The sequence below is a fragment of the Oncorhynchus clarkii genome, chromosome 2 (assembly GCF_045791955.1).
Source record: "Oncorhynchus clarkii lewisi isolate Uvic-CL-2024 chromosome 2, UVic_Ocla_1.0, whole genome shotgun sequence".
Lineage (NCBI taxonomy): Eukaryota > Metazoa > Chordata > Actinopteri > Salmoniformes > Salmonidae > Oncorhynchus > Oncorhynchus clarkii.
Window position 1 is genome coordinate 91,777,010 of NC_092148.1, and position 27,586 is coordinate 91,804,595.

The 27,586-nt window shown below is 45.2% G+C and overlaps 3 protein-coding genes across 5 annotated transcripts in view; 2 read left to right on the top strand and 1 right to left on the bottom strand.

Moving 5' to 3' along the window:
* LOC139376221 (myosin heavy chain, non-muscle) overlaps positions 1-4,186 on the bottom strand; it is a 33,684-nt gene extending 29,498 nt beyond the window's left edge. For both annotated transcript variants that reach the window (XM_071118544.1, XM_071118536.1), the window contains exons 1-7: positions 4,077-4,186; positions 3,381-3,601; positions 3,215-3,273; positions 2,855-3,025; positions 1,790-1,922; positions 601-698; positions 184-316 (exon numbers count right to left, since the gene is read on the bottom strand). In XM_071118544.1, coding sequence (XP_070974645.1) covers positions 184-316; positions 601-698; positions 1,790-1,922; positions 2,855-3,025; positions 3,215-3,273; positions 3,381-3,575 — 789 coding nt within the window. In that variant the 5' untranslated portion in view covers positions 3,576-3,601; positions 4,077-4,186. The remainder of the gene's footprint in view (positions 1-183; positions 317-600; positions 699-1,789; positions 1,923-2,854; positions 3,026-3,214; positions 3,274-3,380; positions 3,602-4,076) is intronic.
* Positions 1-27,586, top strand: part of LOC139376285 (uncharacterized) — a 1,125,987-nt gene that overhangs the window by 336,272 nt on the left and 762,129 nt on the right. The gene's annotated exons all lie outside the window — the stretch shown is intronic.
* Positions 9,023-26,596, top strand: LOC139376319 (enhancer of mRNA decapping 3 homolog (S. cerevisiae)). 2 transcript variants are annotated; one of them, XM_071118720.1, is made up of 7 exons: positions 9,023-9,154; positions 9,348-9,516; positions 12,610-12,827; positions 21,686-22,036; positions 24,442-24,595; positions 25,048-25,265; positions 25,980-26,596. In XM_071118720.1, exons 2-7 carry the CDS (start codon positions 9,353-9,355, stop codon positions 26,309-26,311), a joined length of 1,437 nt encoding a protein of 478 aa, XP_070974821.1. In that variant the 5' UTR covers positions 9,023-9,154; positions 9,348-9,352; the 3' UTR covers positions 26,312-26,596. The 2 variants fall into 2 exon arrangements, with proteins under 2 accessions (XP_070974821.1, XP_070974813.1); XM_071118712.1 differs by lacking the exon at positions 9,023-9,154 and having other exon boundaries at positions 9,167-9,516.

The following is a 27,586-nucleotide window of genomic DNA, read 5'->3' on the forward strand; positions in this document are numbered from 1 at the left end:
CCATATGGATTTAGTGCTGCTTAAAGTGGGGTTTTACTCTAAACAGGATTATCCACAAGTCACCTGGTCCCAGATCTGTTTGTGCTGCATCAACTCTTATGGTCGTTATGACAACAATCAGAGGAGTTGCACAAACAGAACTGGGACCAAAGAGTTTTGTCCAATGAGGTTTAAACAGTGTACCTCTCTGAACAAGTCTTGTTGTGTAACAGGTGAGGTCCTGCTGAGTGGGTTGTTGTTAGTTCTTGGGGCCGCAGGTTTGATAACACTCAGGTTTGACCTCATCTTCAACATGTCCATCTCCAGTCGAAGAACCCTTCAGATGTACATATAAACGGAATTTACTGACGTCTCTTTTGGGAGTTCTTTATATCAGGTTTGAAAACTGAGGTGAATACCAGGGTTGGGGTCAATTTCATTTCAATTCAGTCCATTCAGGAAGTTAAATTATATATATGTTTCTGAAATGACTGAATTGAAATGGAAATGGCCCCTGCATGGTGAATAGCTGTCCTGTTCATCTCCACTGGGATTTGGGAATGGCATGAACTCATTCAATGCCATGAATGCCATTCTTAGTGGCTTAGTCATTGTACTCACTTGTCTTGCAGTTCTCCTCGACGTCGACTTTCCTCAAACCGGCTCAACTCAGCTGCCTCCTTCTCTTGTTCAAGAGCACTCACTGCATCTGCCAGCTGCTGTAGGACAAACGGGTTGAGGGGTGAGCCTGAACCCCAAAGACCAGACAAAACCTGGCCTGAACCCCAAAGACCAGACAAAACCTGGCCTGAACCCCAAAGACCAGACAAAACCTGGCCTGAACCCCAAAGACCAGACAAAACCTGGCCTGAACCCCAAAGACCAGACAAAACCTGGCCTGAGCCCCAAAGACCAGACAAAACCTGGCCTGAACCCCAAATACCAGACAAAACCTGGCCTGAACCCCAAATACCAGACAAAACCTGGTTTACACCCCAAATACCAGACAAAACCTGGCCTGAACCCCAAATACCAGACAAAACCTGGCCTGAGCCCCAAAGACCAGACAAAACCTGGCCTGAACGCAAAGACTAGACAAAACCTGGCCTGAACCCCAAAGACCAGACAAAACCTGGCCTAGACCCCAAAGACCAGACAAAACCTGGCCTGAACCCCGAAGACCAGACAAAACCTGGCCTGAACCCCGAAGACCAGACAAAACCTGGCCTAGACCCCAAAGACCAGACAAAACCTGGTTTACACCCCAAAGACCAGACAAAGCCTGGTTTAGACCCCAAAGACCAGACAAAACCTGGCCTAGACCGCAAAAAAAACAGGCAAAGCCTGACCTGAACCCCAAAGACCAGACAAAGCCTGACCTGAACCCCAAAGACCAGACAAAGCCTGACCTGAACCCCAAAGACCAGACAAAGTCTGACCTGAACCCCAAAGACCAGACAAAGCCTGGCCTGAACCCCAAAGACCAGACAAAGCCTGACCTGAACCCCAAAGACCAGACAAAGTCTGGTCTAGACCCTAAAGACCAGACAAAGCCTGACCTGAACCCCAAAGACCAGACAAAGTCTAGTCTAGACCCCAAAAAACAAGTGCAGGTACAATGGTGTTGAAAAACTTCCAAGAAGGAAGAAACCTTGAGAGGGGACTCTGGGCTGTCCTGGGTCGAAGTTAAGAGTACATTATGACCATTAAAGACCAGTTCAGGGTGTACACAGAGATCGTAGACTTTCTGATTCATTAAACGGGCAGAATATCTCTTTTTTTTTAAAGTCCAGAGATCTTTCTCACTTACCTTGTGTTTCATCTCCAGCAGCTGTGCAGTACTACTGCTCTGCTGCGGCTGTGTGTCTCTGTTCTTCAGCAGGTCTGTGTGGCTGTCCAGACGTCCATGGGCCTCCCGCAGCCTCTGCACCAGCTCTGCTCGCCTGCAGATACAATGATTTATTACAGGTTTATACGTGTCTACGAGACTTTATAATACCTTGTTATAAGGCTTTGTAACATTCTATGTCACCCTAAGTAGTACCTTGTTATAAGGCTTTGTAACATTCTATGTCACCCTAAGTAGTACCTTGTTATAAGATAACATAAATACCTTATATTTATCCATGATATTTATAATACCTTGTTATAAGGCTTTGTAACATTCTATGTCACCCTAAGTAGTACCTTGTTATAAGGCTTTGTAACATTCTATGTCACCCTAAGTAGTACCTTATAATAAGATAACATAAATACCTTATATTTATCCATGATATTTATAATACCTTGTTATAAGGCTTTGTAACATTCTATGTCACCCTAAGTAGTACCTTGTTATAAGGCTTTGTAACATTCTATGTCACCCTAAGTAGTACCTTATTATAAGGCTTTGTAACATTCTATGTCACCCTAAGTAGTACCTTATAATAAGATAACATAAATACCTTATATTTATCCATGATATTTATAATACCTTGTTATAAGGCTTTGTAACATTCTATGTCACCCTAAGTAGTACCTTGTTATAAGGCTTTGTAACATTCTATGTCACCCTAAGTAGTACCTTATTATAAAGCTTTGTAACATTCTATGTCACCCTAAGTAGTACCTTATTATAAGGCTTTGTAACATTCTATGTCACCCTAAGTAGTACCTTATAATAAGATAACATAAATACCTTATATTTATCCATGATATTTATAATGCCTTGTGATAAGGCTTATAATACAGCAGGTTATGTCTATCTAAAAAGGCATTATAAAGGGTTATAATATATTATGCCTCTCTAAGTACCTTGCTATAAGGCATTATAAAGAGTTATAATATATTATGTCTCTCTAAGTACCTTGCTATAAGGCATTATAAAGGCTCATACCTAAAGCCACTCTCTTCCAGGGCTGCTCTCAGCTCAACCCCTGGGGAGACAGGGGAGAGGGACCGGGGGGCGCCCTCGGGGGCCAGGCGAGACATCGACTGCCATCTTCTTTTACCCAGCCCTGGGTCACTCTGTCTGCTGAAGCCACTGTCTCTGCCATTAGCGGAGGTGCTAGGACACATGAAACAGATGTCATCAATATCAAATTATACAAGCGGCTTGAGTAAACCTACCTTTGTAAAGGTGAAAGGCAGTGCTCAAACCAACCTAGAGTCAAGGTGCAGCCTTGAATAGAAGTACATTAAAAAAATTAAAAAAACATTATGTCTTTAAGGTTACAAAAAAAACTTCTGCTCTCACCCGGTGCTCATTTTGGAGAGGAACCCTCCAGTCCTACATGCCATACTCCATGCTAAGGACTAACAGAACAAAACATCACTCAAAAAAATCGCCTCACCATGATCCAAATAATTAATTCATAACACAAATCATAAGTCACCTACATAAATCACAAATCGTTCCTTACCTGAGATTTAAAGTGAGACCTGCTGTCCCACATGTCCAGATCGGTGAGGACGAGTGGACTAGAGTCTCTGAGAGGGATGAAGGAATGACTGAAGGGTATAACACCCAGTCCTCCTAACTCATCACCCCAGTCGTCGCTGCCTTCCACGTGGGAGAGGCCGCGGTCCTCACCCCCCCATAGCTGGGCCAAGTCCATCCGGGCACACACTGTATCCACAGGCCCTGGTCAGAGGGTTGGAAAAAGGGGACAAGGATTGATCGAGTCTCATGTTAGTGGCAGTTCGTAGTCTGCTATTATTACCACTATTCATGGAAAATGTGTTTGACTTTTCCAGTGTTTGTTTGTTCTGCTCTGAGTTCACACCCAATCTTTAACAATGCAGTGTGGCTAATTATAACACCGTTGTGACTGGACTCCAAATGCCTTGTGTTTGTGTTGCAGTCAAATAGAATTTGAAGAAAAAAAATATATATCTTTACAAGGAAAATCAAATGTTTTCTGTGTGAATGAACCTTCTGTACACTGAGTAAATGTATTCCATCTGCATACAGTTCACATGTGGCCTACTGTTAAGCACCCAAAGAAGTAACTCATATTTTAGAATGGTTAAATAAACGTTTTTAAAATATACTGCCCATAACCAAAAAAACATCATCTTTAGTGACTAAGTATACCATATGAAAAGCTGTCTCTTACCTTGCTGTTCAAGCCCTCTCTTGTTCAATAGCTCTGTCCCTACTGTTGTCTTTCAGCCGCCCCTGATTGTGGGAGCCAGGGAGCTGTTGAGAGTGCAGCCTTTGGCAGACGGTAGTCATGGTTACCTACATACAGAGGGACTCATGGGTGAGCTGAAGTCCAATCCTGGGGCTTGGCTACATTGTCTCCCTGTGACATCACTGCTTCGGCAGCCTGTCTACTGTTTGTTGACATGATGAGATGACAGCAGTTCCACTCTGTGGAGCCTATCAAGACCGATGCTTGACATTTTAAAAAATGTATTTAAAAAAAAAAACAGTACATTTACTAATTGATTCACCCACACATTGCAACCGAGCATCGTGAAATAAATATTTGTGTTTCATGTTTATGGTAAAGTAATCATTGTCAAAACATTACAGTAAGATTGATGTATTCGGGTATATAGCATTAGTCTCGATCTTTAACGTCAGTGTAATAAGTAGGCCTATTGTATAGATGTGAATAAAGACGATGGTATGCACACGATTTAATAAGGGAAGTTGTGTTTGTGTGTTGGTATGGGACATGACGGGTGTGAGATTAATGACTTGACAAAGAGCTGTATATTATAACACACTGTTATTTGCGCTGTCTCAACAGGACAGTGAGAAATACTGCAGGCCACTGAGATCATAACATACAGGTAGGTACCTGCCAAAATAAAGGAAACACCAGCATAAAGTGTCTTAATGAACGACGAGCCTCCAGAACAACGAGCCGCCAGAACAGCTTCAATGCTCATTGACATAGACTCTACAAGTGTCTGGATGTCACGTTCGTTGAATGGAGGAGACCAAGGCGCAGCGTGATGTGAATACATTCTATTAATTAACGAAGAACACTTAAACAAATGTGCCGCTATATATAAACAAGTGCAGACAAAGGCAACTAACCATAGACAATAACCCACGAAATACCCAAGGAAAAATGGCTGCCTAAATATGGTTCCCAATCAGAGACAACGATAAACAGCTGCCTCTAATTGAGAACCAATCTAGGCAACCACAGACATACATAACACCTAGACTAGTAAACACCCATAGACATACAAAACGCCTAGACAGGTACAAAAACACATACATCACCCATGTCACACCCTGACCTAACCAAAATAATAAAGAAAACAAAGGATACTAAGGTCAGGAACTCTATCAGAAGGGTACGACACCATTCTTCTATGAAAAAAACTCCATCATTTGGTGTTTTGTTGATGGTGGGAAAACGCTGGCACCTCTCCAGTATCTCCCAAAAGTGTTCAATTGGGTGAAGATCTGGTCTCTCTCACACACACACACACACACACACAGTAGTAAAGGCCAAATTCAATATTTATCTAATCATTTATTTATACAGTATCAGTCAAAAGTTTTGGACAAACTACTTCTACATTTCTACATTGTAGAATAAAAGTGAAGACATCAAAACTATGAAATAACACATATGGAATCATGTAGTAACCAAAAAAAGTGTTAAACAAATCAAAATATGTTTTTTCGTTGAGATTCTTCAAAGTAGCCACCCTGTGCCTTGATGACAGCTTTGCACACTCTTGGTATTCTCTCAACCTGCTTTTCCTGGAATGCTCTTCCAACAGTCTTCTTGAAGGAGTTCCCACATATGCTGAGCACTTGTTGGCTGCTTTTCCTTCACTCTGCGGTCCAACTCATCCCAAACCATCTCAATTGGGTTGAGGTCAGGTGATTGTGGAGGCCAGGTTATCTAATGCAGCACTATATCACTGATTCTTGGTCAAATAGCCCTTACACAGTCTGGAGGTGTGTTGGGTCATTGTCCTGTTGAAAAACAAATGATAGTCCCACTAAGTGCAAACCATAAGGGAAGGCGTATCGCTGCAGAATGCTGTGGTAGCCATGCTGGTTAAGTGTGCCTTAAATTCCAAATAAATCACAGACAGTGTCACCAGCAAAGCACCCCCACACCATCACACCTCCTCCTTCATGCTTCACGGTGGGAACCACACATGTGGAGCTCATCCGTTCACCTACTCTGCGTCTCACAAAGACACGGCGGTTGGAACCAAAAATCTCAAATTTGGACTCATCAGACCAAAGGACAGATTTCCACTGGTCTAATGTCCATTGCTCATGTTTCTTGGCCCAAGCAAGTCTCTTCTTCTTATTGGTGTCCATTAGTAGTGGTTTCTTTGCGTCAATTCAACCATGAAGGCCTGATTCATGCAGTCTCCTCTGAACAGTTGATGTTGAGATGTGTCTGTTTCTTATGTCTGAAGCATTTATTTTGGTTCTTGAAATTTTCCGGACTGACTGACCTTCATGTCTTAAAGTAACGATGGACTGTTGTTTCTCTTTGCTTATTTGAGCTGTTCCTAAAGCTTAAAGTTGGTTGAGAGAATGCCAAGAGTGTGCAAAGCTGTCATCAAGGCAAAAGGGTGGCTACTTTTTCAGGACCCTGTCTTTCAAAGATAATTAGTAAAAATCCAAATAACTTCACAGATCTTCATTGTAAAGGGTTTCCCATGCTTGTTCTATGAACCATAAACAATTAATGAACATGCACCTGAGGAACGGTTGTTAAGACACTAACAGCTGACAGACGGTAGGCAATTAAGGTTACAGTTATGAAAACTTAGGACACTAAAGAGGCCTTTCTACTGACTGAAAAAACACTGCTCATCTGCGTGAATGTGGCTTAAGCATGCTGCAAGGAGGCATGAGGACTGCAGATGTGGCCAGGGCAATGTCCGTACTGTGAGACGCCTAAGACAGCGCTACAGGGAGACAGGATGGACAGCTGATCATCCTCACAGTGGCAGGCTACATGTAACAACACTGGCACAGGATCCGAACATCACACCTGCGGGACAGGTAGGATGGCAACAAGAACTGCCCAAGTTACACCAGGAACGCACAATCCCTCAATCAGTGCTCAGACTGTCCACAATAGGCTGAGAGAGGCTGGACTGAGGGCTTGTAGGCCTGTTGTAAGGCAGGTCCTCACCAGACATCACTGGCAACAACGTCGCCTATGGGCACAAACCCACCGTCGCTGGACCAGACAGGACTGGCAAAAAGTGCTCTTCACTGACGAGTCGCGGTTTTGTCTCACCAGGGGTGATGGTCGGATTCGCATTTATCGTGGAAGGAATGAGTGTTACACTGAGGCCTGTACTCTGGAGTGGGATCGAGGTGGAGGGTCCGTCATGGTCTGGGGCGGTGTGTCACAGCATCATCGGACTGAGCTTGTTGTCATTGCAGGCAATCTCAACACTGTGCGTTACAGGGAAGACATCTTCCTCCCTCATGTGGTACCCTTCCTGCAGGCTCATCCTGACATAACCCTCCAGCACGGCAATGCCACCAGCCATACTGCTCGTTCTGTGCGTGATTTCCTGCAAGACAGGAATGTCAGTGTTCTGCCATGGCCAGCGAAGAGCCCGGATCTCAATCCCATTGAGCACGTCTGAGACCTGTTGGATCAGAGGGTGAGGGCTAGGGCAATTCCCCCCAGAAATGTCCGGGAACTTGCAGGTGCCTTGGCGGAAGAGTGGGGTAATATCTCACAGCAAGAACTGGAAAATCTGGTGCAGTCCATGAGGAGATGCACTGCAGTACTCAATGCAGCTGGTGGCCACACCAGATACTGACTGTTACTTTTGATTTTGACCCCCGTTTGTTCAGGGACACATTATTCCATTTCTGTTAGTCACGTGTCTGTGGAACTTGTTCAGTTTATGTCTCAGATGTTGAATATTGTTATGTTCATACAAATATTTACACATGTTAAGTTTGCTGAAAATAAACGCAGCTGACAGTGAGAGGACGTTTTCTTTTTTTGCTGAGTTTAGATGATTTCATATGTGTTATTTCATAGTTTTGATGTCTTCATATTATTCTACAATGTAGAAAATAAAGACAAACCCTGGAATTGGTAGGTGTGTCTTTTGACTGGTACTGTATAATTTGTTTTATACCTAAACTAAAGGGGTCCTAAAATTCCAAATGAAATATCAAAATTGCCTATGGTATGACCATTTTATAACAATTCCACATGTCAGCTTAGGTTTAGACTCTTGGTTTTTAAAAAACATTTTTTTCTCCCTTTCCAGTCTTGTTCTATCGCTGCAACTCCCATATGGGGGAGAGGCAAAGGTCGAGAGCCATGCGTCCTCCGAAACACAACCCAGCCAAGCCACACTGCTTCTTGACACACTGCTCGCTTAACCCGGAAGCCAGCCGAACCAATCTGTACACCTGGCGACCATGTCAGCGTGCATGCGCCCGCTAGTGCGCGATGGGACAAGAACATCCCTGCTGGCCAAACCCTGACGCTGGGCCAATTCTACTCCGCCCTATGGGTCTCCCGGTCGAGGCCGGCTGCCACAGAGCCTGGACTCGAACCAGGATCTCAAGTGGCACAGCTAACACAGTGATGCAGTGCCTTATGCTTCGAACACACCGACAGCATCATTGTATTTTGGTACACCAGAAATACATTAATTCCCAATGAATCGCTGTGTTTGCCTTGCAGTTGCAGTGCGTTCGGTGGGGTGCATAAATTGGATTTATCGAAAGTATGTGTCTACCTGTATGAGTAGACGGCTTGACATAAATGGTAGCAGGGGGTGAATGTTGATCTTTTGCATACATATCCCGGTGATGCAAAAACATTTTGCGCAATGACGCTATCGGTGGGTTCGAAGTGTTAGATCACTGTGGCATTCGGGAGGCCACGGCTTAGACTCTTAATAAATAAATAATATATATATAAATATATATATATATATTAACTCCATGAAATTAAATGTGATAACAAAAACATAAATGTCATTTTGGATTTTGTATTTCATGTTTGGTCAAATAGATGCGCCCTGCAACCCTGATGACTTTTATTTTGAAATGTGTTTGGCTACGCGCGCCGGAAGTTGTGCGACTCTAGGTCATGCTTCTGAAACAAAGCTAAGGACGCTTGCTTTGATCATTTTAATTATAATAGCCCATTTGGGCAACTGTTCAAATATTACAATAAAACAGTCGTTCTACGGAATATCACAAAAGGTAGGCTACATTTCTCCATGAAACGATAAGACATGTATTGCCATTCTGAACGAGAAAATTAGATATCGTCAAAGGCCATGTTGTTAGCAAGCTGTCAACGTCAGCTAGATGTTAGCTAGATAATATTTCAACTTTAAACTCAAGTGTTCTCATGACATGTGTTCATGTTCACCATGTTTGGACTCGTCACCAGACAGCATGGCTGCAGACTGGTTAGGTAGTCTGGTGTCGATAAACTGCGGAGAAACTCTGGGGGTGTACCAAGGCGAGGTGTCGTCTGTGGACCAGTCCAGCCAGACCATCTCCCTCAAACAGCCCTTCCACAATGGAGTCAAGTGCCCTGTGCCCGAGGTCACTTTTAGGTACTACTGTTTATTATTTTTTGTGGAAATGATCTTCTCTTCATAGAGTTTCCTGAAAACGTTTTAATACGATGATTATAGCTATTGTTGTCATTATACAAGCATTTTGACTTCGATACCAGGTTTAGGATCATGATACAGGATTCATCACGATACTTGATACCAGAACGATACCAAAATTATACCAAGGTAAAAAACAAAAAAGGTGTATAGACCAAAGTCAAAGAATGGCACTTGATCCAGATGGATCTTTTGAGTTCAATATCATTACATTTGACACATTTTGACATGGAATGAATGAATGCATGAATAAATAAATTCATCACTTTTTTTTATTTTTTTTTGCCAACATAACGGCAAAACATGTATTTGAATGGTAAATCTCTCTTGATAAACTAGGTAACTGCAAGATGTAGTTTAGGCCTATTCACAATACAGGTGTCATATTCAATAAGTGTGTGCATGCAATGAGTTAATGAGCTTGTTTTAACTGATTTCACGAGGCTACAGGTGAAAAACAACCTGTTTACTTTCTATTTTATGGTGCTGCTACAACATTTGCAATAGAAGAAGCAATATCTTCTAAAGGTGTGCACTGTCTCTTTATTTAATTGTACCTTTATTTAACTAGGCAAGTCAGTTAAGAATAAATTCTTATTTTCAATGACGGCCTAGGAACACTGTTCAGGGGCAGAACGACAGATTTGTACCTTATCAGCTCGGGGATTTGAACTTGCAACCTTCCGGTTACTAGTCCAACGCTCTATTAATGATGTATATAAATCCTAGATTGCTGATGCTATGTATTGGCCATTGAGAGGCTTTGTCGCCACCGGTCGGCCATATTGGCATTCCTCAGTAGGAGCAGTCCACCACAGAAAACTTGTTACAAGGACTAATGACAGGCTGTGTCACACTTCTCTCTTGTCAAATGATACAGATGTACACTGCATTAATTAATTCAGGAGAAAATACCTTCAAAGTTGTCAAACCATTTGCCTATAAGGCTATATGATTGTCTACAAGGGTTGAGATCAATTCTATTTTCACAGTCCAGAATTCCCTGTTGTCGACCACAGTGCCGTGGACGTCAGCCATTATGTGACTGTCTATTCTCCCACAGAGCCATGGACGTCAGCCTTTATGTGACTGTCTATGACTGTCTATTCTCCCACAGTGCCGTGGACATCAGCCATTATGTGACTGTCTATTCTCCCACAGTGCTGTGGACGTCAGCCTTTATGTGACTGTCTATTCTCCCACAGTGCCGTGGACATCAGCCATTATGTGACTGTCTATGACTGTCTATTCTCCCACAGAGCCGTGGACGTCAGCCATTATGTGACTGTCTATGACTGTCTATTCTCCCACAGTGCCGTGGACATCAGCCATTATGTGACTGTCTATGACTGTCTATTCTCCCACAGTGCCGTGGACGTCAGCCATTATGTGACTGTCTATGACTGTCTATTCTCCCACAGTGCCGTGGATGTCAGCCATTATGTGACTGTCTATTCTCCCACAGTGCCGTGGACATCAGCCATTATGTGACTGTCTGTGACTGTCTATTCTCCCACAGTGCCGTGGACGTCAGCCATTATGTGACTGTCTATGACTGTCTATTCTCCCACAGTGCCGTGGACGTCAGCCATTATGTGACTGTCTATGACTGTCTATTCTCCCACAGAGCCGTGGATATCAGCCATTATGTGACTCTCTTCTCCCACAGAGCCGTGGACGTCAGCCATTGTGTGACTGTCTATGACTGTCTATTCTCCCACAGTGCTGTGGACGTCAGCCTTTATGTGACTGTCTATGACTGTCTATTCTCCCACAGTGCCGTGGACATCAGCCTTTATGTGACTGTCTATTCTCCCACAGTGCCGTGGACGTCAGCCATTATGTGACTGTCTATTCTCCCACAGTGCCGTGGACGTCAGCCATTATGTGACTGTCTATGACTGTCTATTCTCCCACAGTGCCGTGGACGTCAGCCATTATGTGACTGTCTATGACTGTCTATTCTCCCACAGAGCCGTGGATATCAGCCATTATGTGACTCTCTTCTCCCACAGAGCCGTGGACGTCAGCCGTTATGTGACTGTCTATGACTGTCTATTCTCCCACAGTGCTGTGGACGTCAGCCTTTATGTGACTGTCTATGACTGTCTATTCTCCCACAGTGCCGTGGACATCAGCCTTTATGTGACTGTCTATGACTGTCTATTCTCCCACAGTGCCGTGGACATCAGCCATTATGTGACTGTCTATTCTCCCACAGTGCCGTGGACGTCAGCCTTTATGTGACTGCCTATGACTGTCTATTCTCCCACAGTGCCGTGGACGTCAGCCATTATGTGACTGTCTATGACTGTCTATTCTCCCACAGAGCCGTGGATATCAGCCATTATGTGACTCTCTTCTCCCACAGAGCCGTGGACGTCAGCCATTATGTGACTGTCTATGACTGTCTATTCTCCCACAGTGCTGTGGACGTCAGCCTTTATGTGACTGTCTATGACTGTCTATTCTCCCACAGTGCCGTGGACATCAGCCTTTATGTGACTGTCTATGACTGTCTATTCTCCCACAGTGCCGTGGACATCAGCCATTATGTGACTGTCTATTCTCCCACAGTGCTGTGGACGTCAGCCATTATGTGACTGTCTATGACTGTCTATTCTCCCACAGTGCCGTGGACATCAGCCTTTATGTGACTGTCTATGACTGTCTATTCTCCCACAGTGCCGTGGACATCAGCCTTTATGTGACTGTCTATGACTGTCTATTCTCCCACAGTGCCGTGGACATCAGCCTTTATGTGACTGTCTATGACTGTCTATTCTCCCACAGTGCCGTGGACGTCAGCCATTATTTGACTGTCTATTCTCCCACAGTGCCGTGGATGTCAGCCATTATGTGACTGTCTATTCTCCCACAGTGCCGTGGACGTCAGCCATTATTTGACTGTCTATTCTCCCACAGTGCCGTGGACGTCAGCCATTATGTGACTGTCTATGACTGTCTATTCTCCCACAGTGCCGTGGACATCAGCCATTATGTGACTGTCTATGACTGTCTATTCTCCCACAGTGCCGTGGACATCAAGGAGCTGAAAGTTCTGGATATAGTGAGTGGTAGAGGTGGTGTGGTTCCGAAGAGCAGCGATCCGGTCTCAGTCCCACACCGAGGACACCATAAGACCCAGGACAGGCTGGCTTCACCGCAGCAGCAGTGCTCGAAAAGCTACGGCGATAAACACCTGGAGGTGCCGGGCCAGTCCAAGGGTTTCCGACGGAGACACAACTCCTGTAAGTACCAGAACACTGCAGGGTCAGGTTCATTAGGTACCAATAGAAACCAGAACACTGCAGGGTCATGTTCATTAGGTACCAATAGAAACCAGAACACTGCAGGGTCAGGTTCATTAGGTACCAATAGAAACCAGAACACTGCAGGGTCAGGTTCATTAGGTACCAATAGAAACCAGAACACTGCAGGGTCATGTTCATTAGGTACCAATAGAAACCAGAACACTGCAGGGTCAGGTTCATTAGGTACCAATAGAAACCAGAACACTGCAGGGTCAGGTTCATTAGGTACCAATAGAAACCAGAACACTGCAGGGTCAGGTTAATTAGGTACCAATAGAAACCAGAACACTGCAGGGTCAGGTTCATTAGGTACCAATAGAAACCAGAACACTGCAGGGTCAGGTTCATTAGGTACCAATAGAAACCAGAACACTGCAGGGTCAGGTTAATTAGGTACCAATAGAAACCAGAACACTGCAGGGTCAGGTTCATTAGGTACCAATAGAAACCAGAACACTGCAGGGTCAGGTTAATTAGGTACCAATAGAAACCAGAACACTGCAGGGTCAGGTTCATTAGGTACCAATAGAAACCAGAACACTGCAGGGTCAGGTTCATTAGGTACCAATAGAAACCAGAACACTGCAGGGTCAGGTTAATTAGGTACCAATAGAAACCAGAACACTCCAGGGTCAGGTTAATTAGGTACCAATAGAAACCAGAACACTGCAGGGTCAGGTTCATTAGGTACCAATAGAAACCAGAACACTGCAGGGTCAGGTTAATTAGGTACCAATAGAAACCAGAACACTGCAGGGTCAGGTTCATTAGGTACCAATAGAAACCAGAACACTGCAGGGTCAGGTTCATTAGGTACCAATAGAAACCAGAACACTGCAGGGTCAGGTTCATTAGGTACCAATAGAAACCAGAACACTGCATGTTCATTAGGTACCAATAGAAACCAGAACACTGCAGGGTCAGGTTCATTAGGTACCAATAGAAACCAGAACACTGCAGGGTCAGGTTCATTAGGTACCAATAGAAACCAGAACACTGCAGGGTCAGGTTCATTAGGTACCAATAGAAACCAGAACACTGCAGGGTCAGGTTCATTAGGTACCAATAGAAACCAGAACACTGCAGGGTCAGGTTCATTAGGTACCAATAGAAACCAGAACACTGCAGGGTCAGGTTCATTAGGTACCAATAGAAACCAGAACACTGCATGTTCATTAGGTACCAATAGAAACCAGGACACTGCAGGGTCATGTTCATTAGGTACCAATAGAAACCAGAACACTGCAGGGTCAGGTTCATTAGGTACCAATAGAAACCAGAATCAAATCAAATCAAATCAAATTTTATTTGTCACATACACATGGTTAGCAGATGTTAATGCGAGTGTAGCGAAATGCTTGTGCTTCTAGTTCCGACAATGCAGTAATAACAAGTAATCTAACTAACAATTCCAAAACTACTGTCTTGTACACAGTGTAAGGGGATAAAGAATATGTACATAAGGATATATGAATGAGTGATGGTACAGAGCAGCATAGGCAAGATACAGTAGATGGTATCGGGTACGGTATGTACAAATGAGATGAGTATGTAAACAAAGTGGCATAGTATAGTATAAAGTGGCTAGTGATACATGTATTACATAAGGATACCGTCAATGATATAGAGTACAGTATATACGTATGCGTATGAGATGAATAATGTAGGGTAAGTAACATTTATATAAGGTAGCATTGTTTAAAGTGGCTAGTGATATATTTACATCATTTCCCATCAATTCCCATTATTAAAGTGGCTGGAGTTGAGTCAGTGTCAGTGTGTTGGCAGCAGCCACTCAGTGTTAGTGGTGGCTGTTTAACAGTCTGATGGCCTTGAGATAGAAGCTGTTTTTCAGTCTCTCGGTCCCAGCTTTGATGCACCTGTACTGACCTCGCCTTCTGGATGATAGCGGGGTGAACAGGCAGTGGCTCGGGTGGTTGATGTCCTTGATGATCTTTATGGCCTTCCTGTGACATCGGGTGGTGTAGGTGTCCTGGAGGGCAGGTAGTTTGCCCCCGGTGATGCGTTGTGCAGACCTCACTACCCTCTGGAGAGCCTTACGGTTGAGGGCGGTGCAGTTGCCATACCAGGCGGTGATACAGCCCGCCAGGATGCTCTCGATTGTGCATCTGTAGAAGTTTGTGAGTGCTTTTGGTGACAAGCCGAATTTCTTCAGCCTCCTGAGGTTGAAGAGGCGCTGCTGCGCCTTCTTCACGATGCTGTCTGTGTGAGTGGACCAATTCAGTTTGTCTGTGATGTGTATGCCGAGGAACTTAACTTGCTACCCTCTCCACTACTGTTCCATCGATGTGGATAGGGGGGTGTTCCCTCTGCTGTTTCCTGAAGTCCACAATCATCTCCTTAGTTTTGTTGACGTTGAGTGTGAGGTTGTTTTCCTGACACCACACTCCGAGGGCCCTCACCTCCTCCCTGTAGGCCGTCTCATCGTTGTTGGTAATCAAGCCTACCACTGTTGTGTCGTCCGCAAACTTGATGATTGAGTTGGAGGCGTGCGTGGCCACGCAGTCGTGGGTGAACAGGGAGTACAGGAGAGGGCTCAGAACGCAACCTTGTGGGGCCCCAGTGTTGAGGATCAGCGGGGAGGAGATGTTGTTGCCTACCCTCACCACCTGGGGGCGGCCCGTCAGGAAGTCCAGTACCCAGTTGCACAGGGCGGGGTCGAGACCCAGGGTCTCGAGCTTGATGACGAGCTTGGAGGGTACTATGGTGTTGAATGCCGAGCTGTAGTCGATGAACAGCATTCTCACATAGGTATTCCTCTTGTCCAGATGGGTTAGGGCAGTGTGCAGTGTGGTTGAGATTGCATCGTCTGTGGACCTATTTGGGCGGTAAGCAAATTGGAGTGGGTCTAGGGTGTCAGGTAGGGTGGAGGTGATATGGTCCTTGACTAGTCTCTCAAAGCACTTCATGATGACGGATGTGAGTGCTACGGGGCGGTAGTCATTTAGCTCAGTTACCTTAGCTTTCTTGGGAACAGGAACAATGGTGGCCCTCTTGAAGCATGTGGGAACAGCAGACTGGTATAGGGATTGATTGAATATGTCTGTAAACACACCGGCCAGCTGGTCTGCGCATGCTCTGAGGGCGCGGCTGGGGATGCCATCTGGGCCTGCAGCCTTGCGAGGGTTAACACGTTTAAATGTCTTACTCACCTCGGCTGCAGTGAAGGAGAGACCGCATGTTTTCGTTGCAGGCCGTGTCAGTGGCACTGTATTGTCCTCAAAGCGGGCAAAAAAGTTATTTAGTCTGCCTGGGAGCAAGACATCCTGGTCCGTGACTGGGCTGGGTTTCTTCCTGTAGTCCGTGATTGACTGTAGACCCTGCCACATGCCTCTTGTGTCTGAGCCGTTGAATTGAGATTCTACTTTGTCTCTGTACTGGCGCTTAGCTTGTTTGATAGCCTTGCGGAGGGAATAGCTGCACTGTTTGTATTCGGTCATGTTACCAGACACCTTGCCCTGATTAAAAGCAGTGGTTCGCGCTTTCAGTTTCACACGAATGCTGCCATCAATCCACGGTTTCTGGTTAGGGAATGTTTTAATCGTTGCTATGGGAACGACATCTTCAACGCACGTTCTAATGAACTCGCACACCGAATCAGCGTATTCGTCAATGTTGTTATCTGACGCAATACGAAACATCTCCCAGTCCACGTGATGGAAGCAGTCTTGGAGTGTGGAGTCAGCTTGGTCGGACCAGCGTTGGACAGACCTCAGCGTGGGAGCCTCTTGTTTTAGTTTCTGTCTGTAGGCAGGGATCAACAAAATGGAGTCGTGGTCAGCTTTTCCGAAAGGGGGGCGGGGCAGGGCCTTATATGCGTCGCGGAAGTTAGAGTAACAATGATCCAAGGTCTTTCCTCCCCTGGTTGCGCAATCGATATGCTGATAAAATTTGGGGAGTCTTGTTTTCAGATTAGCCTTGTTAAAATCCCCAGCTACAATGAATGCAGCCTCCGGATAAATTGTTTCCAGTTTGCAGAGAGTTAAATAAAGTTCGTTCAGAGCCATCGATGTGTCTGCTTGGGGGGGGATATATACGGCTGTGATTATAATCGAAGAGAATTCTCTTGGTAGATAATGCGGTCTACATTTGATTGTGAGGAATTCTAAATCAGGTGAACAGAAGGATTTGAGTTCCTGTATGTTTCTTTCATCGCACCATGTCACGTTAGTCATAAGGCATACGCCCCCGCCCCTCTTTTTACCAGAAAGATGTTTTTTCCTGTCTGCGCGATGCGTGGAGAAACCTGTTGGCTGCACCGCTTCGGATTGCGTCTCTCCAGTAAGCCACGTTTCCGTGAAGCAAAGAACGTTACAGTCTCTGATGTCCCTCTGGAATGCTACCCTTGCTCGGATTTCATCAACCTTGTTGTCAAGAGACTGGACATTGGCAAGAAGAATGCTAGGGAGTGGTGCGCGCTGTGCCCGTCTCCGGAGTCTGACCAGTAGACCGCCTCGTTTCCCTCTCTTTCGGAGTCGTTTTTTTGGGTCGCTGCATAGGATCCACTCCGTTGTCCTGTTTGTAAGGCAGAACACAGGATCCGCGTCGCGAAAAACATATTCTTGGTCGTACTGATGGTGAGTTGATGCTGATCTTATATTCAGTAGTTCTTCTCGACTGTATGTAATGAAACCTAAGATGACCTGGGGTACTAATGTAAGAAATAACACGTAAAAAAACAAAAAACTGCATAGTTTCCTAGGAACACGAAGCGAGGCGGCCATCTCTGCAGGGTCAGGTTCATTAGGTACCAATAGAAACCAGAACACTGCAGGGTCAGGTTCATTAGGTACCAATAGAAACCAGAACACTGCAGGGTCAGGTTCATTAGGTACCAATAGAAACCAGAACACTGCAGGGTCAGGTTCATTAGGTACCGATAGAAACCAGAACACTGCAGGGTCAGGTTCATTAGGTACCGATAGAAACCAGAACACTGCAGGGTCAGGTTCATTAGGTACCAATAGAAACCAGAACACTGCAGGGTCAGGTTCATTAGGTACCAATAGAAACCAGAACACTGCAGGGTCAGGTTCATTAGGTACCAATAGAAACCAGAACACTGCAGGGTCAGGTTCATTAGGTACCAATAGAAACCAGAACACTGCAGGGTCAGGTTCATTAGGTACCAATAGAAACCAGAACACTGCAGGGTCAGGTTCATTAGGTACCAATAGAAACCAGAACACTGCAGGGTCAGGTTCATTAGGTACCAATAGAAACCAGAACACTGCAGGGTCAGGTTCATTAGGTACCAATAGAAACCAGAACACTGCATGTTCATTAGGTACCAATAGAAACCAGGACACTGCAGGGTCAGGTTCATTAGGTACCAATAGAAACCAGAACACTGCAGGGTCAGGTTCATTAGGTACCAATAGAAACCAGAACACTGCATGGTCATTAGGTACCAATAGAAACCAGAACACTGCATGGTCATTAGGTACCAATAGAAACCAGAACACTGCAGGGTCAGGTTCATTAGGTACCAATAGAAACCAGAACACTGCATGGTCATTAGGTACCAATAGAAACCAGAACACTGTAGGGTCAGGTTCATTAGGTACCAATAGAAACCAGAACACTGCAGGGTCAGGTTCATTAGGTACCAATAGAAACCAGAACACTGCAGGGTCAGGTTCATTAGGTACCAATAGAAACCAGAACACTGCAGGGTCAGGTTCATTAGGTACCAATAGAAACCAGAACACTGCAGGGTCAGGTTAATTAGGTACCAATAGAAACCAGAACACTCCAGGGTCAGGTTAATTAGGTACCAATAGAAACCAGAACACTGCATGGTCATTAGGTACCAATAGAAACCAGAACACTGCAGGGTCAGGTTCATTAGGTACCAATAGAAACCAGAACACTGCAGGGTCAGGTTCATTAGGTACCAATAGAAACCAGAACACTGCAGGGTCAGGTTCATTAGGTACCAATAGAAACCAGAACACTCCAGGGTCAGGTTAATTAGGTACCAATAGAAACCAGAACACTGCAGGGTCAGGTTCATTAGGCATCAATAGAAACCAGAACACTGCAGGGTCAGGTTAATTAGGTACCAATAGAAACCAGAACACTGCAGGGTCAGGTTCATTAGGTACCAATAGAAACCAGAACACTGCAGGGTCAGGTTAATTAGGTACCAATAGAAACCAGAACACTCCAGGGTCAGGTTAATTAGGTACCAATAGAAACCAGAACACTGCAGGGTCAGGTTCATTAGGTACCAATAGAAACCAGAACACTGCAGGGTCAGGTTCATTAGGTACCAATAGAAACCAGAACACTGCAGGGTCAGGTTAATTAGGTACCAATAGAAACCAGAACACTGCAGGGTCAGGTTCATTAGGTACCAATAGAAACCAGAACACTGCAGGGTCAGGTTAATTAGGTACCAATAGAAACCAGAACACTGCATGTTCATTAGGTACCAATAGAAACCAGAACACTGCAGGGTCAGGTTCATTAGGTACCAATAGAAACCAGAACACTGCAGGGTCAGGTTCATTAGGTACCAATAGAAACCAGAACACTGCAGGGTCAGGTTCATTAGGTACCAATAGAAACCAGAACACTGCAGGGTCAGGTTCATTAGGTACCAATAGAAACCAGAACACTGCAGGGTCAGGTTCATTAGGTACCAATAGAAACCAGAACACTGCAGGGTCAGGTTAATTAGGTACCAATAGAAACCAGAACACTGCAGGGTCAGGTTCATTAGGTACCAATAGAAACCAGAACACTGCATGTTCATTAGGTACCAATAGAAACCAGAACACTGCATGTTCATTAGGTACCAATAGAAACCAGAACACTGCAGGGTCAGGTTCATTAGGTACCAATAGAAACCAGAACACTGCAGGGTCAGGTTCATTAGGCACCAATAGAAACCAGAACACTGCAGGGTCAGGTTAATTAGGTACCAATAGAAACCAGAACACTCCAGGGTCAGGTTAATTAGGTACCAATAGAAACCAGAACACTGCAGGGTCAGGTTCATTAGGTACCAATAGAAACCAGAACACTGCAGGGTCAGGTTCATTAGGTACCAATAGAAACCAGAACACTGCAGGGTCAGGTTCATTAGGTACCAATAGAAACCAGAACACTGCAGGGTCAGGTTCATTAGGTACCAATAGAAACCAGAACACTGCAGGGTCATGTTCATTAGGTACCAATAGAAACCAAAACACTGCATGTTCATTAGGTACCAATAGAAACCAGAACACTGCCTGTTCATTAGGTACCAAAAGAAACCAGAACACTGCAGGGTCATTAGGTACCAGCATGTGAAATAGCTAGTTAGTGCAGTTAATTTAGGTGATTTTACAGCTATCAATTTAGGAATCTACAATCTCACCATGTTAATTCGCGATGGCCATACAACGGCACCATGCAATGCACCTTGGGACTGAAGAGGCAGACCAATAGGAGAAATGTAGTGGGACCCTCTGTTAAATTTACACATTTCCTCGAGGTAGGAATATTGCAAGAATATGATCTACTGACCTGTACTACCACTACTGACCTGTACTACTGACCTGTACTACTGACCTGTACTACTGACCTGTACTACTGACCTGTACTACTACTGACCTGTACTACTACTGACCTGTACTACTACTGACCTGTACTACTACTGACCTGTACTACTACTACTGACCTGTACTACTACTACTGACCTGTACTACCACTACTGACCTGTACTACCACTACTGACCTGTACTACTACTACTACTGACCTGTACTACTGACCTGTACTACTGACCTGTACTACCACTACTGACCTGTACTACTGACCTGTACTACCACTACTGACCTGTACTACTGACCTGTACTACCACTACTGACCTGCACTACTGACATGTACTACTGACCTGTACCACTGACCTGTACCACTGACCTGTACCACTGACCTGTACTACTGACCTGTACTACTGACCTGTACCACTGACCTGTACTACTGACCTGTACTCCTGACCTGTACTACTGACCTGTACTAGATACCATTCCTACGTCTCTCCGTGTATTTTTAAGTTGCTCACTAGCATTAGCTAACGCTAGTTAGCATTGGCTTGCGAAACTACTTCTAACTTCCTTCATACTGGATGCAGAGATATAAAAATTATATCTACAAGTTAATCTGACTCTCGGGAAGTAGATCCGGCACTGTGGTCACGGCTGGTCAAGAAGGTTGGTAGGAACATATAAAATCATTGTGGAAATCTGTTGCAGCTCAAGACGACTACAAAACCCACAATGCAATGCGCTCTATGGGCTGGCTAGCTAGCAAGCAAACGTAGCTTCACACAATAATATCAAGGTCAATATCAGCATGTGAAATAGCTAGTTAGTGCAGTTAATTTAGGTGATTTTACAGCTATCAATTTAGGAATCTACAATCTCACCATGTTAATTCGCGATGGCCATACAACGGCACCATGCAATGCACCTTGGGACTGAAGAGGCAGACCAATAGGAGAAATGTAGTGGGACCCTCTGTTAAATTACACATTTCCTCGAGGTAGGAATATTGCAAAAATATGATCAATGGCTCATTCGAGAAAAGACAAACTCCCACGTTATGACATCGGCCAGTTTTGAAATCAAACCTTTTATGATAGGCGTTATAACAACGTTATAACAACATTACAACATTCAAAATGGGTGATACCTATGAGGATGGTAGTTTGAATGAAAATCCTCAATTTATTTCCTCATTGCATATTCCATCAGTTTTCTAATATCTTTTTGTTTTGGTATCATAGGGTCGTCCAGTAGTCGGGGCGCCAACCAGGTCACCCCGAAGAAGAGCGCTGTGAAGAACGGAGGAGGTGGTCAGAGGCAGCACAGGGACGATGAGTGTTTCGGGGACAATATGGACGACGGGCTTGACACAGACTTTGACTTCGAGGGGAACCTGGCGCTGTTCGACAAAGCTGCCGTGTTCTCACAGATCGCCGGGTCGGATCGCCGCGGTAACGGGGCCCGGTCGCGCGGTACGCCGCAAGAGCAGCAGCCGTCGCAATACCGCCACGACAAGAACATTCTGGAGACCAAACCTGTGGTTTACAGGCAGATAGTTGTCCCTCAGCCTGGGGCCAAAGAGTATTGCACTGGTACGCATCTTCTCTTTCCTACACCTGGCACCTACTACCCCGTTCAAAGCCACTTCAGTATTGTATCTTTCCCACTCACACTCTGAATGGCACACAAGTCCATGTGTTCATACTTAAAATAAATCTCCTCCCCTTCGTCTCCACTGATTTTGAAGTGGATTTAACAGGTGACATCAATAAGGGATCATAGCTTTCACCTGGTCAGTGTCATGGAAAGGACAGGTGTTCCTAATGTTTTGTCCCCTCAGTATATATATATATATATATACACACATAAATTACACAACACAATCATATGAAACAAACTCTTTCTCCAGTAAGAAGGCTCTATAACATCTGCTATAGAACCCACAACGTTGAAGACGTTCAGAGATCATTCCACATGAGAAGCTCAAAACCAAAATATAAAAACAGAATTACCGAACTCGGTTGAGATGGAAAGGGATTTTTTTAATATTTTTTTAAACTAGGCAAGTCAGTTAAAGAACAAAATCTTATTTACAATGACTGCCTACATAAAGCCTCCCCCAGCCAAACCCTCACCAAACCGGGGCGACGTGGTGCCAATTGTGCGCCGCCCTATAGTACGACCAATCACGGCCGGTTGTGATACAGCCCGGGATCGAACCCGGGTTAGAAATCCCCGAATCCGGGTTCTGTTAACTTCTTATATATACGTCTGAAGGTTAACAATGAGGTAAGGTACGGAGAGAGTTTTATGCAAGAGGCTCTTTTATAGACTAAAAGATCTAGGAGACTTCAAGGAGGGCCAACCTACTTTTTTGATCCAAATTATAATAATGTGTACTGATCCTATCGCCCGTAATAAAGCACAATGCGCTGTGATAAACCTTGTCCAATGACTTCGTTACAGTGGCACCTGCATTCATATAGATGGTTAGAGCGTTGGCGTTGGACTAGTAACCGAAAGGGTTGAGAGATCGAATCCCCGAGCTGACAAGGTAAAAAAAAATCTGACGTTCTGCCCCCTGAACAAGGCAGTTTAACCCACTGTTCCCCTGAACAAGGCAGTTTAACCCACTGTTCCCCTGAACAAGGCAGTTAACCCACTGTTCCCCTGAACAAGGCAGTTTAACCCACTGTTCCCCTGAACAAGGCAGTTTAACCCACTGTTCCCCTGAACAAGGCAGTTTAACCCACTGTTCCCCTGAACAAGGCAGTTTAACCCACTGTTCCCCTGAACAAGGCAGTTTAACCCACTGTTCCCCTGAACAAGGCAGTTTAACCCACTGTTCCCCTGAACAAGGCAGTTAACCCACTGTTCCCCTGAACAAGGCAGTTTAACCCACTGTTCCCCTGAACAAGGCAGTTTAACCCACTGTTCCCCTGAACAAGGCAGTTTAACCCACTGTTCCCCTGAACAAGGCAGTTTAACCCACTGTTCCCCTGAACAAGGCAGTTTAACCCACTGTTCCCCTGAACAAGGCAGTTTAACCCACTGTTCCCCTGAACAAGGCAGTTTAACCCACTGTTCCCCTGAACAAGGCAGGTTAACCCACTGTTTTTCTGAACAATGCAGTTTAACCCACTGTTCCCCTGAACAAGGCAGTTAACCCACTGTTCCCCTGAACAAGGCAGTTAACCCACTGTTCCCCTGAACAAGGCAGTTAACCCACTGTTCCCCTGAACAAGGCAGTTAACCCACTGTTCCCCTGAACAAGGCAGTTTAACCCACTGTTCCCCTGAACAAGGCAGTTAACCCACTGTTCCCCTGAACAAGGCAGTTAACCCACTGTTCCCCTGAACAAGGCAGTTTAACCCACTGTTCCCCCGAACAAGGCAGTTAACCCACTGTTCCCCTGAACAAGGCAGTTTAACCCACTGTTCCCCTGAACAAGGCAGTTAACCCACTGTTCCCCTGAACAAGGCAGTTAACCCACTGTTCCCCTGAACAAGGCAGTTTAACCCACTGTTCCCCTGAACAAGGCAGTTTAACCCACTGTTCCCCTGAACAAGGCAGTTTATCCCACTGTTCCCATGAACAAGGCAGTTTAACCCACTGTTCCCATGAACAAGGCAGTTTAACCCACTGTTCCCATGAACAAGGCAGTTAACCCACTGTTCCCCTGAACAAGGCAGTTAACCCACTGTTCCCCTGAACAAGGCAGTTTAACCCACTGTTCCCCTGAACAAGGCAGTTTAACCCACTGTTCCCCTGAACAAGGCAGTTTATCCCACTGTTCCTGGGCCGTCATTGAAAATAAGAACTGACTTCTTAACTGACTTAAAACGGACTTAGAACTGTCGTTAGTGCTGTCGGTTGCTACCTCTCTTTTCCAACCAAGGAGAAGATGAAGAAATATCAACAGTATTTAAACTTCTGAAGTGTTACCTGCCTGTGATCAGCAGCCAATGTCCTTCCCCTTCTCTGTGTTTCTCCGTAGACTCGGGCCTGGTGGTGCCCAGTATTTCCTATGAGCTGCACAAGCGTCTGTTGTCAGTAGCTGAACGTTATGGCCTCTCATTGGAGAGGAGGCTGGAGATGACAGGTGTGTGTGCCAGTCAGATGGCCTTGACGCTGCTGGGCGGGCCCAACAGGTAAGAAGCACACAACCTTGGACACCATTAGTCAGCCATTTTGAGACCTCGAGGAAGTACTCTAAATGAGTCTCATGTCCCAGACAATCTGTTTTGTAGATGCAAGTATTTACAACAATTCAAAATGAATGGAAAGATGATCACTGTGCTTTTTACAGATTTATATTGTTTATTTTGTCCACTTATTTAATGTGGTACAGATTCAATCAGACTAAGTTAAATGGTTTATTGATTTGTATCCGATATTTATTGCTAGGCACAAAAAAACAAACAGAATCCTCTTATGATACTCTCGCTCCCTCCAGACTGACCCCTAAGACGGTACACCAGCAGCCCATGGTGGCCCCCCTCTGTGGCCCTCGTCTCCATTGGGGGCCCAGGGCATCACATCCTGCTCTCTGCTCTCTTCCCTCCAGACTTCAAGCCTAACCCTAACCTTTCATTCATTACAGACTGACCCCTAAGAATGTGCACCAGCGGCCCACTGTGGCCTTACTCTGTGGGCCTCACGTCCAGGGGGCCCAGGGTATCAGCTGTGCTCGTCACCTGGCCAACCACGAGGTGGAGGTCATAATCTTCCTGCCTGACTTTGTCAAGGTGCTGGATGCCGTCTCCAGCGAGATCACGCTTTACACCAAGACAGAGGGCAAACAGGTCTCCAGTGTTGAAGGTGATGTATCAGCGATTGGATAAATGATGAACCAATGAGCGATTGGATAAATGATGAACCAATGAGCGATTGGATAAATTATGAACCAATGAGCGATTGGATAAATGATGAACCAATGAGCGATTGGATAAATGATGAACCAATGACCTGCTGTTATCGAATGCTAGATCTCCAGCTAGCTCTACCTCTACAAGACAAGAGGGCAAACCCGTCTCCACTGTTAAAGGTGCAGGATGCGTGTGTCTATTCTGTGTCATGGAGTTTAAGGGTTAGTCGGTAGGGTCAGGGCATTGTGAATAATGTTTTGTTTGCCATCTGCTCCTGTTTATCTTTTATTATCAGGCATGAGCAAGCCCTCTCTGTAAAAGTGCATGCAGTCCTCTATGGGCGGCAGGGTAGCCTAGTGGTTAGAGCGTTGGACTAGTAACCGGAAGGTTGCAAGTTCAAATCCCCAATCTGTTGATCTGTCCCTGAACAGGCCCACTGTTCCTAGGCCGTCATTGAAAATAAGAATGTGTTCTTAACTGACTTGCCGAGTTAAATAAAGGTAAAATAAAAAAAAATATGGGACGGTTTCCCAGTCCAGGTTTCCCGATTCAGACCCAGGTTATACCTAGTCCTGGACTGAAAAGCAACTAATCTGTATAGAGGAAGAAAAATAAAATAAAATCGTCCCTGTAACCTAAAGTGACAATGTTTTATGTCACCTCCCAGAGCTTCCGAACGGCCCCGTGGACCTTATCATCACCTGCCTGGACTGTCACGAGGAAACCTTCCTTATGGACCAGCCGTGGTACCAGACCGCTGTAGACTGGGCCAACCAGAACAGAGCTCCCGTGCTCAGCCTGGATCCTCCAGTCAGCGGACAGGGCCACGTAGAAGCCAAGTGGACACTGTCTCTGGGTCTCCCGCTACCGCTGTCAGAGGGAGTAGGTAGGGTTTACCTGTGTGATATTGGGGTTCCCCGACAGGTGTTCCAGGAAGTTGGGATCAAGTATCATTCTCCGTTCGGTTGTAAGTTTGTGGTGCCGTTGCACTCTGCGTAACTGAAGGGTTTCGAATTATACATGGACTCTTGGGCGCCCCCTACATCTCTTGGGCGTACCCTACATCTCTTGGGCGTACCCTACATGTTTAACTGGACTGCAATGACCTTTCACCTTCAGATTGAACTTTGAACTCTCTCACTGACCATTCAGGGTAGTGTTCACTATGTGCGAAACTAAGGAAAACTCTAAAATGAAACTGCTGGAAGTTAGTATCTGAACTTAAGAAATGCTTGTTGGAATGCCCTAATAAACACAACCCTGGGTTTGAGGGATTGACTACAAGCAGGCCTTAAATTCTTGACATTTAACTTAAGTGTTAAAAAGCATTTATCCTTTTTATTACTAATGACCCTCGAGAAGACTTGTCCAATATACATTCATACAACACTTTTACAGGATTGAACCAAGGAATGACAGGAGAAGTATGACGATGACAACCTGGAGACATGGCTGGAAACTCCTCTGACCACCACCTTTTATAATATAGACTATATCCTCAGATAACGTTGGGTTCAGAAACCATGAGGCCGAGACAGGGGAAAGCTAACCAACAGTCTGGCAGCCTGCTGCCGATGTGGAGAACCCATTTCATCCGGATCAGTAACCTCAGTTTCTGTGAAGGGTAAAGCGGGTCACCGCTAGATGTACTGTCTTGGGTACAGTCAAGTGATTCAACATCAAGAATGGCTACCGTTCCATCAACAGGAATGACACCATAGAAGAAGTCCTGGTGTTAATACACTGACTGGGATCAACATCCTCTGAGGTAGGCTTTAGAGGGAAAAAAAGGAAATGCCATCTCAGTGTTGGAGAAAATGGAGACACCCCCCCCCCCCCAGGAAATGCCATCTCAGTGTTGGAGAAAATGGAGACACCCCCCCCCCCCCCCCAGGAAATGCCATCTCAGTGTTGGAGAAACTGGAGACCCCCCTCCTCAGGAAATGCCATCTCAGTGTTGGAGAAAATGGAGACACCCCCCCCCCCCCCCCCCCCCCCCCCCCCCCTCCCCAGGAAATACCATCTCAGTGTTGGAGAAAATGGAGACCCCCCCCCCCCCAGGAAATACCATCTACAGCCATGTCTCAGGGCAACAGGTTTACTTTGTTAGATGTGATCTTGGAACAATTGTCTTCTGAACTTTTGAATTTGTTTTTTATGTTCTGTACCCCTGCAGATGTAAAAATGTTCTATAATGTTATTCTGCTAAGAAATGGTTGTCATGGTAATGTCATGGCATGCTATTTTCTGATAATGTGATGAGTGTAAGAGGGT